At 42.9% G+C, this 13907-nt stretch overlaps 1 protein-coding gene across 1 annotated transcript in view; it reads left to right on the forward strand.

Moving 5' to 3' along the window:
• The first annotated feature begins 1031 nt into the window (after positions 1 to 1031).
• LOC135467650 (ruvB-like 2) overlaps positions 1032 to 13907 on the forward strand; it is a 33204-nt gene continuing 20328 nt past the window's right edge. The window contains exon 1 of the mRNA XM_064745441.1: positions 1032 to 1094. Within this exon, the coding sequence (XP_064601511.1) occupies positions 1062 to 1094 (33 nt within the window). The 5' untranslated portion in view covers positions 1032 to 1061. The remainder of the gene's footprint in view (positions 1095 to 13907) is intronic.

Consider the following 13907-nt stretch of genomic DNA (forward strand, 5'->3'; position numbering starts at 1 on the left):
CTGAGGATAACTTGATGTTTGTCTGTTGTATTGTATTTATTCATTTGGTTGATGTTTATGTGGTATTAAAACATTTCACTCTAGGACGAGACAGATTCATGGATGGAGAAAACTGCAAAAGTCCAGTGGAACCAAACGTGCCTGACAAGCCTTCAGTTGTTCCTGACCACGGACCTGACAAACCATCAACTGTGTCTAAACACCTGTTAAGCGAAACCATCAACAACCCATCAGTCTAATGAGAACATCTCGCCAAGTGGCCCGCGATCCGCACGAGGACGGTGCAAACATCCATTGTACCTGAACACGTGCCTAAGAAAATCAGCAACTGTACCTGGACACGTCTGAAGCAAAACCATCAGTTGTACCTGAAAATGCACCTGGCACAAATATCAACAGTAGCTGAACAAATGTTTGACTAACCATCAGCTGTACCTAATCACGTGAGTGACAAACCATCAACATTACCTGAACACGTGTCAAGAAAAACCATCAATTGTACCTGAACACGTGCCTCACACAAACATCTACTCTATCTGAGCATCTGAGCCAAATCATCAACTGTACCTAAACACACAACTGACAAAACCATCAACTTTACACCTGCACACGTACTTGGCGAAACAATCAGCCTTACCTGCACACCTGCTTGGCAAAACCACCAGCCCTAGCTGCACACTTGCTTGGCAAAACCATCAGAAGTGCTTGGAAAAACCATCAGCCTTACCTGCACCCGTGCTTGACAAAACAATCAGCCTTACCTACACACGAGCTTGGTAAAGCCAACAACTGCATATGTCAGTGTGCCGGAACTTCGAACCTGTGATCAACCTCCTTGGTGAAGATGTTATAAGGACAGGGGGTTAGTCAAGAATCAGGCTATCGCTGCTATCTAACATTTGAACACGAAGTCTAAATACATTAAGTACGTGAAAATATGAAGGGGGTGATACTCTACACATACTATATTATGTGTGTTTCCTGAGAAGAAATTATTCAAAGTCAAATGTTAGTTTTGTTGATAGGGTAAAAAACACATTGATAGGAGCTGAGGTGTAAATATGGCGTCGATGTGGCATACAGCCATAGCAAGGGTAAGTTTTGTTCAGTTATCTCCATGTTCTTTTACATGCATGTTCAGCTCCCTCAGTCCATGAGCCTGGAAACGTTCCCGTCTGGCAGAGAGCAGAGTAATTGATCTCTCCGCAACACTTTGTGGCACACGGGTAACCCTACGGGGTGAATTTTGGGTCTTATTTTGGACTTTGCCCCACTGTTATTGACCAGATCAACACGACGAAATCTCTCCCCCCATGAGTGATCCAGGCACGCCTCATAAGGTAGGGGGGAGAGCTGGAATTCCCTTGTAAACAACTTGTAAATAACAGAAGATTGTGCACAATATATAGCTCTGATCCGCAGAGGCAATATCCGCCAGCACTTCTACCGCCAACAACGGTACACATCTGCTGCACGTGGTCACTAGGTAACCAGTTATAAATATATCTACAAAACAACATAGGAGCACTACCCGAATTGCAGGTGGGTTTTTATGGGGGGGGGGGGCGAAGGAAATCTGCTCGCCAATTGTATAGCTGTTCTCTCTCTGACGATGTTTGACTGCCTCCTGGAGGGGGAAAAGGAGTGGGGACGCCTGTTTCTTGTTTAAATCCTTTACATACACATGCCTAAGGTGGCCTCTTTCTTCGTGACCCTAACAATTAATGGCTGATGTAAGAACACAAGCATCGAAACAAGGCGCTCTGAAACGCTAAGCGTTGGCAGGTAATTCATAATAAGCGCATTAGCCATTATTGTCTGGTTTTGTAAAAAAGACGACTATCATTTATCAGATTCATGTTACAGCTGGCTTTTTAAAGCGAACAGATACACATTGGAAGTGTAAACGTGTACACAGATCGATGTCAGGTGTTTCAAAATGAAACACGACCAAACTGTTTCCAAACAAGGAAAATATTTTGTAATAACGAAATATTTTCCTTTTTATTAAAAGGGTTGTGTGAAGGGTATTAAGCGATGGATTACTAGGGGCTATGAGGAATGAAAAACAAACCTTCAGTTCATTTCATGCCGTCATCATCGATCATAAATGGCGTCCAAGGGGTAGCTCTTCTGAAGTCCTTGAAACAGGTCTCGTTGCTTATTATATCAAAGACTACCATCAAAGTCAATACCTGTCAGTCATAAAGGACATTCCAGCAATGTATTTGATTTCAAACAACATTTCTCAGACAGAATCAGGTATTTGCGCCTATGTGCTGGGCAATATGTTTACTTCAACAATATGGATCAGTATGAGTGGCATAATACAAATATATATACTGAAACTTCAAAAGACAACAAAACTATTGCAGACCTGAGATATTTATGTTTTGGAGTACCGTATATGGCGCACACCATTATTTGTTGACAGAAATAATATAACACACATATAACCATGTGACAAATCATTTTGCAGCTTTGGGACAACGTCTTTCTTTTCAGCTTTAGACATGTCTTACAGTGCTCACGGGAACTCACGTGAGAAATGGGTTATGTAACAAGAACAAGTGTATGTCAAAGCGTACTGACAAGGCGCTCTGTCTGATGGCGTTCCACGTAAGACAAAGTCTAAGTGGTTCATATGAATGTGTACTCGCTCTATGACTGGTTGTTTTCGTGGCTGACAAGACACCCTGTCTGATGGCGTTCCATGTAAGACAAAGTCTAAGTGGTTCATATGAATGTGTACTCGCTCTATGACTGGTTGTTTTCGTGGCTGACAAGACACCCTGTCTGATGGCGTTCCATGTAAGACAAAGCCTAAGTGGTTCATATGAATGTGGACTCTATGACTGGATGTCTTGGCACAAGCGCGTTGTAAATGTCATCAAAGTTAAAATGTTCAGTTTAGTTCAGTGAGACATTTCTGGAGATACAACCTGACCAATAGGCGTGGTATATACGAAATACGCAGAACCCTACGTTGTGTAGCTGTCAAAGGATGCACAAGTTTCATATAGATGTTCGCAAAGAGTACTTGAGAATGAGGTGCTGACTGTTTGGAGACAGTACGTGGAGGTGAAGTGCAGACTGTTCGGAAAGAGTGTGTAGGAATGAGGTGCAGATTGTTCGGTAGGGGTATGTGGGATGAGGTGTTGACTGTTCGGAAAGAGTACGTAGGGATGAGGTGCAAATTGTCCGGTAGGGGCATGTGGGATGAGGTGTTGACTGTTCGGAAAGAGTACGTAGGGATGAGGTGTTGACTGTTCGGAAAGAGTACGTAGGGATGAGGTGAAGGTTGTTGGGAATAAGCACATAGGGATGAGGTGAAGGCTGTTGGGAATAAGCACATAGGGATGAGGTGAAGGCTGTTGGGAATAAGCACGTAGGGATGAGTTGCAAAATTTTCGGAAAGAATATGTAGGGATAAGGTTTCTATAATGTGAATACTGCTGTTTGAACTTCGCAGTAAACACCCAGCATTCTGTTGGAGGAGAGCGTGAGTTCTTGAAGGCAGTAAAACGTGCCTCCATTGTTATAAACACAACTCTGATATGGTTCGTGGCCATCTTATTTCACAAGGGCAACAGGATAACAAGTCTCGTTATGTTCCGCCTCCAAAGCATCAAAAAGTTATAAAGAAACCTGAAAAAGAACATAAAATGGACAATAACAGATGTAGCGTGAGCGAAAAATCGGTCGCTGACGGACAAAAAACACAGCGTTTGTACTGTAGTTCAGCTCACGCGGTGTCGTTTACTCCTTTCTATATATCTGTCAACACACTCGATGGAAGATTGCAGACCATAACACTAAGCTATTGTTTCTGGTTAATATGCGTACCATCAGTATAATGCTTCTCCTCATCATTAATTACCGTTGTACTTCTCGTAGTTTTTCATTGTAAATCAGCTTAAGGCCTTTACTTCCATTGTAAAACTGTCGCTGTACCGGAATCCATTACATGGTGTAAATCTCCGATGGCTTGACCCAGACATCATTTTGTATTCTTTCTGTATCATTAAGGGTAAATCTGAGATCTGTTTTATTCTCCCCAGTCTAGTTTTCAGAAATACAGATCTACACTCTACCACTCACTAACGTGGAACTCGGTTATATCAAAGCTGTACGCTATATTATTTTCTGTAATCCTTCAGTAATTCTTACTTCATATCACCTAGTTATTCGTGAATAGTAAAGAACATAACGTCACAATTAACACAAATGTATCTGATACATCGGCGGCAAGCCAAACTTGGGGGCGATTGACAAATTGTTTGGGAGTCTTAACTTTAATTTATGTGTTAATAATGAACAGAAATGATTTATAATCAATTATATTGTGAAAAAAGGTGGTTTTTATGTTGGGAAGAGCAGTCGAGCCCGGCTTAACAACCGGGTCACGTGATTTGGACATGGCGGCTTGCGAAGTTCTGATGCTGTCCGCTTTGATGCGTCGGTTACATTGTGTTAATTGCGGCGTTATTGTTTATATTATTCCCACATAATGAGGTCATTTGAATTCAGGATTACTTTAAGATCACGGGACACCTCTTTCGTGGCTAACAGCGTTGATACTTGGGAGACAGGGCCGAGGTCTAGGTTAGTGAATATAACGGTTCAGAGCGGTTAATGTGGAAGCTAAGCCGGGAACATGGCTAACCGATCTCAAAGCTAGCTTGAGGGTTGTATGTTTGATATGTCTGAGTAAATAACCGTCTTGTCGTCTTGTCTTGGTCAGAACACCCCCCCCCCCCCCCCCCACCCCCACCCCCACCCTCTTCCTCCATCATTACCCTGTGGCACATGATTGAGCATTTCGTCACCCACGGTATGCCGGTTTTAGCTTTGGGCGTGAATGAAACTGTCAAGTAGCGACAAAATCCTTGACTGAATGAAAAGCTCTTTTGTCTCAGGGATATTTAACCTGTAGAAAATCAGCAAGGATGTCTTCGTACACAATCCAAAAAGTGTTCACTCACATCGCTGGAGTACATGCAAATTTTATCTGCGAAACACGTACAATGGTTTAATTTTGGCCGTTCAGCGTTTTTATGTCTCTCAAGCTTTTGTTTTAAATAAATGTTTTTAAGCCTTGTATTTGTTTATTTGTCAAGTAAGACGTGTTTTTAGGATATGTATCGAGCGTGTTTTTGTCGTGAATGGGCTGCTATCACGACTATCTGCCCGCTGGGCATCGCTACGTTATACCTTCCCTCAACCTTTGATGTCAGGTAAGCATTTCAAATAATTAAAGGTTTATGCTCTAAATTATCAACGTTAGCTGTGTGTAGCAATTTCTCAATGTCCGCACCGCTTCGTTTTCTGCCCCTGAAGCCCCCTATTCATAATAACTGTGCTAGGTGAAAATATTGTGAGGCGACAAATATACGCTAACTGATTGGTGTTTTACCTTACGTCCTACTCAGGAATACACTTACATATATGATGGCGGCCAAGATTAAAGTGGGAGGAAACTCGGCAGATCTTGAGGCATCCCGCGACCATCCACAGGTCAAATATAAACAAATATAATGCACAAGTAGAGCAACAACCTCTCAAAAAGACATATGAGTACTATAAGACAGGTACATGTAGCCCATCATCAAGCACATGTAGCCCATCATCAAGCACATGTAGCCAATCATCAAGCACATGTAGCCCATTAAAGAATACATGTAGCCAATCAGCAAGTACATGTAGTCCATCAACAAATACATGTAGCCCATCAACAAGTTCATGTAGCCCATCAGCAAGTACACGTAGCACCTCAACAGGTACTCGTAGCCTCTCAACAAGTACATGTAGTTCCTCAACAAGTACATGTAGCCCTCAACAAGTACACGTAGCCCATCAACAAGTTCATGTAGCCCATCAACAAGTACATGTAGCGCATCAACAAGTACATGTGGCCAATCAACAAGTACTTGTGGCCCATCAACAAGTTCACGAACCACATCAAGTGCACGTAGCCTCTCAATAAGTACACGTAGCCATCAACAATTACATGTAGCCCATTAACAAGTACATGTAGCCCATCAACCAGCACATGTAACCCATCAACTAGCACACGTAGCTCATCAATAAGTACATTTAGCCTTCAGAAAGTCCATGTAGCCTCTCAACAAGTATATGTAACGCAACTGTAAGTACATGTAGCAAATACACGGAGCCCATCAACAAGTACATGTAGTCCATCAACAAGTACATATAGCCCACCAACAAGTACATGTAGCCCATAAACAAGTACATGTAGACCATCAACAAGTACATGTAGTCCTCAACAAGTACATGTAGACCATCAACAAGTACATGTAGCCCTCAACAAGTACATGTAGACCATCAACAAGTACATGTAGCCCATCAACAAGTACATGTAGTCCCTCAGCAAGTACACGAATCACGTCAACAAGTACATGTAGCCCTTAAACAAGAACACATAGCCCATCAACGTGTATACATAGCCTATCAACAAGTAAACGTAGCCCCTCAATAAGTACATCTAGTCCTTCAACAAATACATGTAGACATCAGAAAGTACATGTAGCCCATCAACAAGCATATGTAGCCCATCAGCAAGTACACGGATCGTATCAACAAGTGCATATAACCCATCAACAAGTACATGTAGCCCTCAGCAAGTACACAAAGCACATCAACAAGTATATGTAGTCCATGAACAAGTATACATAGCCAATCAACAAGTACACGTAACCTCTCAACATGCACATATAGCCCTCTATAAGTATATGTAGCCCATCAACAATCACATGTAGTCCATTAACAAGCACATCTAGTCCACCAACAAGCACATGTAACTCATCAACAATGACATGTGACCAATCAACAAGTACATGTAACCCTTCAATAAGTACACGTAGCCCCTTAATAAGTACATGTAGCCCATTAACAAGTACATTTAACCCTTTAATAAGTACACGTAGTCCCTTAATAAGTACACGTAGTCCATCAGCAAGAACATGTAGCCCATGAACAAGTACATGTACCCCATCAACAAGTACATGTAGCCCTCAGCAAGTACACGAAGCCCATCAGCAAGTACATGTAGCCCATCAACAAGTACATGTAGCTCTCAGCAAGTACACGAAGCCCATCAGCAAGTACATGTAGCCCATCAACAAGTACATGTAGCCCTCAGCAAGTACACGGAGCCCATCACCAAGTACATGTAACCCATCAACAAGTACATGTAGCCCTCAGCAAGTACAAGGAGCCTATCAACAAGTACATGTTATCAGAGATATCATGAAAAACCGCATCGGCAAACTGTTTTTTAACAATAATCCAGTCGTTAAAATCCATCAATCGAGGCGTGAAACTCATGTCCGCTGTATTTACTGTGCATACTGATTGTTTGAAACATAACCTGTTGACAAAAAATTCACGGATTAGATTACTTTCATTTCTGATGGTAAAAGAAAAGCCAAAAACATAATAAATTCTCAACTTGAATTGCCGTACTTGTTGATGGGCACGTAATATGCCGTAACTTGGCAGAATTTTGAACTCAAAACATGGTGGAAGTTGATTCGACTGAATCAGTTCAAAAGTTTAAACGTTTGGATTAGTGTTAAAGATAGTTAGCCGATGCAGACTTTAACATGTCTACAATGCGAATAGGGAATAAGTATTGCAGCTGCAGCCAGTCAAAGCTATGCCTATGAGTGAGAGCCTTGTGCACCTGAGCATAACATGGAAAGACACTTCGGGAAATCCTCTGTTGTCAGATGGATAATCCTTGATGCATTAACGCCATCTTGTAACAGCCAACAATCTGCATGCTATAATAATATATACGTCATTTTTGGTTTATACAGATTAACTAGTGTCTACTAGTTTTATAAGAAAAGTTTTTGTCGTAAAGAAAACAACCTAAATTCACGGGTTTGAAATCTGTTTTATTACACTGTGTAATGTTTTGGCCATTTAATCCCAGCTGAGCTTTACACCATTATGACAGACCCCAAAATGATATAAAGATCGTGCCTTGTCCATACCAAGATGATGTGAAGATCCCGCCTTGTTCACACCAACATGACGTGAAGATCCCGCCTTGTCCACACCAAGATGACGTGAAGATCCTGCCTTGTCCACACCAAGATGATGTGAAGATCCTGCCTTGTCCACACCAAGATGACGTGAAGATCTTGCCTTGTCCACACCAAGATGACGTGAAGATCGTGCCTTGGCCACACCAAGATGATGTGAAAATTGTGCCTTGTCCACACCAAGATGATGTGAAGATCCTGCCTTGTCCACACCAAGATGACGTGAAGATCCTGCCTTGTCCACACCAAGATGACATGAAGATCCTGCCTTGGCCACACCAAGATGATGTGAAGATCCTGCCTTGTCCACACCAAGATGACATGAAGATCCTGCCTTGTCCACACCAAGATGACGTGAAGATCCTGCCTTGTCTACACCAAGATGATGTGAAGATCCTGCCTTGTCCATACCAAGATAATGTGAAGATCCTGTCTTGTCCATACCAAAATGACGTGAAGACCCTGCCTTGGCCACACCAAGATGACATGAAGATCCTGCCTTGTCCACACCAAGATGACGTGAAGATCTTGCCTTGTCCACACCAAGTGACGTGAAGATCCTGCCTTGTCCACACCAAGATGATGTGTAGATCACGCCTTGGCCACACCAAGATGACGTGAAGATCCCGCCTTGTCCACACCAAGACGACGTGAAGATCCTGCCTTGGCCACACCAACATGACATGAAGATCCTGCCTTGTCCACACCAAGATGGCATGAAGATCCTGCCTTGTCCACACCAAGAAAATGTGAAGATCCCGCCTTGTCCATACCAAGATAATGTGAAGATCCTGTCTTGTCCACACCAAAATGACGTGAAGATCCTGCCTTGGCCACACCAAGATGATGTGAAGATCGTGCCTTGTCCACACCAAAATGACGTGAAGATCCTGCCTTATCCACACCAAGATGACGTGAAGATCCTGCCTTGTCCACACTAAGAAAATGTGAAGATCCCGAACTGACCACACCAAGATGATGTGAAGATCCTGCCTTGTCCACACCAAGACCGCATGAAGATCTTGCCTTGTCTACACCAAGATGATGTGAAGATCACGTCTTGGCCACACCAAGATGATGTGAAGATCCTGCCTTGTCCACACCAAGATGACATAAGATCTTGCCTTGTCCACACCAACATGACGTGAAGATCCTGCCTTGGCCACTCCAAGATGACATGAATATCCTGCCTTGTCCACACCAAGATGACGTGAAAATCTTGCCTTGGCCACACCAAGATGACGTGAAGATCCTGCCTTGTCCACACCAAGATGATGTGAAGATCCCGCCTTGTCCATACCAAGATGATGTGAAGATCCTGCCTTGGCCACACCAAGATGACGTGAAGATCCTGCCATGTCCACACCAAGATGATGTAAAGATCCCAACTTGTCCACACCAAGATAATTTGAAGATTCAGCCTTGTCCACACCAAGATGATGTGAAGATCCTACCTTGTTCACATCAAGATGACGTGAAGATCCTGTCTTGTCCACACCAAGATGACGTGAAGATCCTGCCTAGTCCACACCAAGATGACGTGAAGATCTTGCTTTGGCCACACCAAGATGATGTGAAGATCCTGCCTCGTCCACACCAAGATGATGTGAAGATCCTGCCTTGTCCACACCAAGATGACGTGAAGATCCCGCCTAGTCCACACCAAGATGATGTGAAGATCCTGCCATGTCCACACCAAGGTGACGTGAAGATCCCGTCTAGTCCACACCAAGATGACGTGAAGATCCTGCCTAGTCCACACCAAGAGGATGTGAAGATCCCGCCTAGTCCACACCAAGATGACGTGAAGGCACGTAATATGCCATAACTTGGCAGAATTTTGAACTCAAAACATGGTGGAAGTTGATTCGACTGAATCAGTTCAAAAGTTTAAACGTTTGGATTAGTGTTAAAGATAGTTAGCCGATGCAGACTTTAACATGTCTACAATGCGAATAGGGAATAAGTATTGCAGCTGCAGCCAGTCAAAGCTATGCCTATGAGTGAGAGCCTTGTGCACCTGAGCATAACATGGAAAGACACTTCGGGAAATCCTCTGTTGTCAGATGGATAATCCTTGATGCATTAACGCCATCTTGTAACAGCCAACAATCTGCATGCTATAATAATATATACGTCATTTTTGGTTTATACAGATTAACTAGTGTCTACTAGTTTTATAAGAAAAGTTTTTGTCGTAAAGAAAACAACCTAAATTCACGGGTTTGAAATCTGTTTTATTACACTGTGTAATGTTTTGGCCATTTAATCCCAGCTGAGCTTTACACCATTATGATCCTGCCATGTCCACACCAAGGTGACGTGAAGATCCCGTCTAGTCCACACCAAGATGACGTGAAGATCCTGCCTAGTCCACACCAAGAGGATGTGAAGATCCCGCCTAGTCCACACCAAGATGACATGAAGATCCTGCCTTGGCCACACCAAGATGACGTGAAGATCCTGCCTTGTCCACACCAAGATGATGTAAAGATCCCAACTTGTCCACACCAAGATAATGTGAAGATTCTGCCTTGTCTACACCAAGATGACGTGAAGATCCTGCCTTGACCACACCAAGATGACATGAAGATCCTGCCTAGTCCACACCAAGATGACGTGAAGATCTTGCTTTGGCCACACCAAGATGATGTGAAGATCCTGCCTTGTCCACACCAAGATGACGTGAAAATCTTGCCTTGTCCATACCAAGATGACATGAAGATCCTGCCTAGTCCACACCAAGATGACGTGAAGATCTTGCTTTGGCCACACCAAGGTGACGTGAAGATCCTGCCTTGTCCACACCAAGATGACATGAAGATTCTGCCTAGTCCACACCAAGATGACATGAAGATCCCGCCTTGTCCACACCAAGATGACATGAAGATCTTGCCTTGTCCACACCAAGATGACGTGAAGATCCTGCCTTGGCCACTCCAAGATGATGTGAAGATCCTGCCTTGTCCACACCAAGATGACGTGAAAATCTTGCCTTGTCCATACCAAGATGACGTGAAGATCCTGCCATGTCCACACCAAGATGATGTGAAGGTCCCGCCTTGTTCATACCAAGATGATGTGAAGATCCTGCCTTGGCCACACCAAGCTGACGTGAAGATCCTGCCATGTCCACCACAAGATGATGTAAAGATCCCAACTTGTCCACACCAAGATGACGTGAAGATCCCGCCTTGTCCACACCAAGATGATGTGAAGATCCTGCCTTGTCCACACCAAGACGACGTGAAGATCCTGCCTTGTCCACACCAAGTTGGTATGAAGATCCTGCCTTGTCCACACCAAGTTGGCGTGAAGATCCTGCCTTGTTCACACCAAGATGACGTGAATATCCCGCCTTGTCCACACCAAGATGATGTAAAGATCTTGCCTTGTCCACACCAAGTTGGCGTGAAGATCCTGCCTTGTCCACACCAAGATGACGTGAAGATCCTGCCTTGTCCACACCAAGTTGGCGTGAAGATCCCGCCTTGTCCACACCAAGATGACGTGAAGATCCTGCCTTGTCCACACCAAGATGACGTGAATATCCCGCCTTGTCCACACCAAGATGATGTGAAGATCCTGTTTATTCCAAGACAAACAGTTTGGCGGAAATTGATCTAATATTCTTGATGGCCTCTTCCAGGAGATGAACCACGTAATGACAATGATGGAAATAACATCCCTGGTTGACCACAATAAACCATAGGCCTCTGTGGAAGACAAACCACATGTTTGCTTATCTGTTAATAGTAATACTCTAAGTATATCAGGCTGCGAAGATATTGCTTATAAAACGACTTGTGCATGATCTAGGGCCGCCATCTTGGATTCCGTATACCTTTCCTGTGACCTATTTGCCTCTAAAATCAAAAGCATTAATTAAAAAAACTTCGCTAATCTGTGTAGTTTATGAAGCGAGATAAACATAATGTTAATTCAGTTACCTACCACCCTAGCAGGTTTAAGACAAGGCTGTAAGATAGCTGGGTTAGAATGAGTAAACGATGGCATATTGGAAGTTTTATAGTAACCGTGCGCCTTTTCTGTAATATCAGAGCTAATTGTCTTATTTTGACACATTTAATAACCGTCAATTTTAGCATAAATGAAACAACAGTACAAGTCACAAGGTTGTGTGACTTGGAATGTTGTGTTGTAAATCGACAGGAGTTCGCATGTACAGTAATCAACAAGCCTCCTCTACAGATTCAGTTGAATCCGTGCGTCAGCCTGTCTACGTGGTATCGTATTTCTCTATACAGACTAGCATACATGACTACAGATATCCATCCATGTGTGATCAGACGTAAGCCAAACACGGAGCACAATGCGATGAAACCTAATCCTGTCCACACGTGTGAACCCGAACTGATCCTCCTTTACACGGGCTCACGAGCTTTGCTTGTCGCAGTTCTATGTTTTGACGTCGATACATCCATGGGTGTAAGCGGGATTAATCGCCCATAACCCAATAAAACGACGTCTTCGATTCCTCTGTGCGATTGTTGGAATGACACGGTATATGTACCATATAACACATGACGTAAAGCCCGCATGCATGGGTCCAAATGTACTCAAATGACAAGTCTGTGCTGTAAGGAAAATATCTCCTGGCAAAGTCATTGTGATGTATGGCTAATAGTTTAGCTTTTATAGTCTCGGAAATTAAGTCACAGGTGGTAGCATGTCATTGATTAGCCGAACAAAAAGTATCCAGAGATTTTTTCACATTCCAACCGCAACGTTTAAGCATAGAACAGCCTGCTTTCCCGCGGGTAAAAGGTTACACTTTAGAGGCGGGTTCAACACCGGCCTGGTACAGGGTTTTGTAGATCTGCCCGTCTTATGTTTCCTGGAGCCTTGATGACAATAAGCGGTCAGCGGCGTTCTTAGGGCCGTTTATGTAGTGTTACGCTCTTTTCTTGTCTTCCAAGGATATGGCACGCAACTTGCCTAAGTTCGGGTGGTTTACCCGTGGTCCTCCGTTTTCCTCAATCTACAGCCCTGACTCAATTCGTATTTATGAACAGTTTTTAGCTATGGCGTTAGAAAACAAACAAATGAAGACGGAAAACTGATGAATTAATTAGAGATTAACGTATATCACAGTGTAGACCTACATCCCTGTTACGGCGACGTACTTAGGCTTGGTCGTGTTATGATACCAAACACACAAGCCCGCGCATGTGTATCTTCCGGGCTTGTGGTCAAAATAATATGTGCTAATTCACTTAAGCTACTGTTGATGTTTACTGTATTATATATATTTGTTCACGCCATATTATTTCGTCGTTCAAGAAATGGAATTTATATACCTCAGAGTACAAACGAGCGAAATTTATGAAGACGAGGGAAGACTACTCTGAAATTCTGGAGTGCCCTTGCCTTTGATGCTCCATTTATATTACGGAATTGTGGAATTAACCTTCACGCTAAAATGTCACAATGGAAGAAATTTCTGTTTTTTGTTAACTGTTAAAGTATGCCAAGGAGGTGTAATTAGTGTCATCTCTGCTAATTATTCATGATTAGTATTTTTGTCTTCTCAAAAGGTAAATCATGCTTGCATATCTCACTTGCATTAATATCATTTGAAAAGGGTTGTATATACGGTTTTTAAGTACTGAAATATTAATTTGTGATTATACTCTGATACAAATAAGATTGAAAATGATATTTTTGTTGATGAACATTTATTTAACGACGGGGTTATCTTAGTTCGTGGTAGAATATTATAGTTTGCCCAATCATATCAAGTGGGTAGGCTTGAACAGTGTGTGTTGCAAACACTTGAAACCACTGAGAGGATGACCAGTGCGTGGAAAGGAC

This window comes from Liolophura sinensis, chromosome 6, assembly GCF_032854445.1.
Source record: "Liolophura sinensis isolate JHLJ2023 chromosome 6, CUHK_Ljap_v2, whole genome shotgun sequence".
NCBI lineage: Eukaryota > Metazoa > Mollusca > Polyplacophora > Chitonida > Chitonidae > Liolophura > Liolophura sinensis.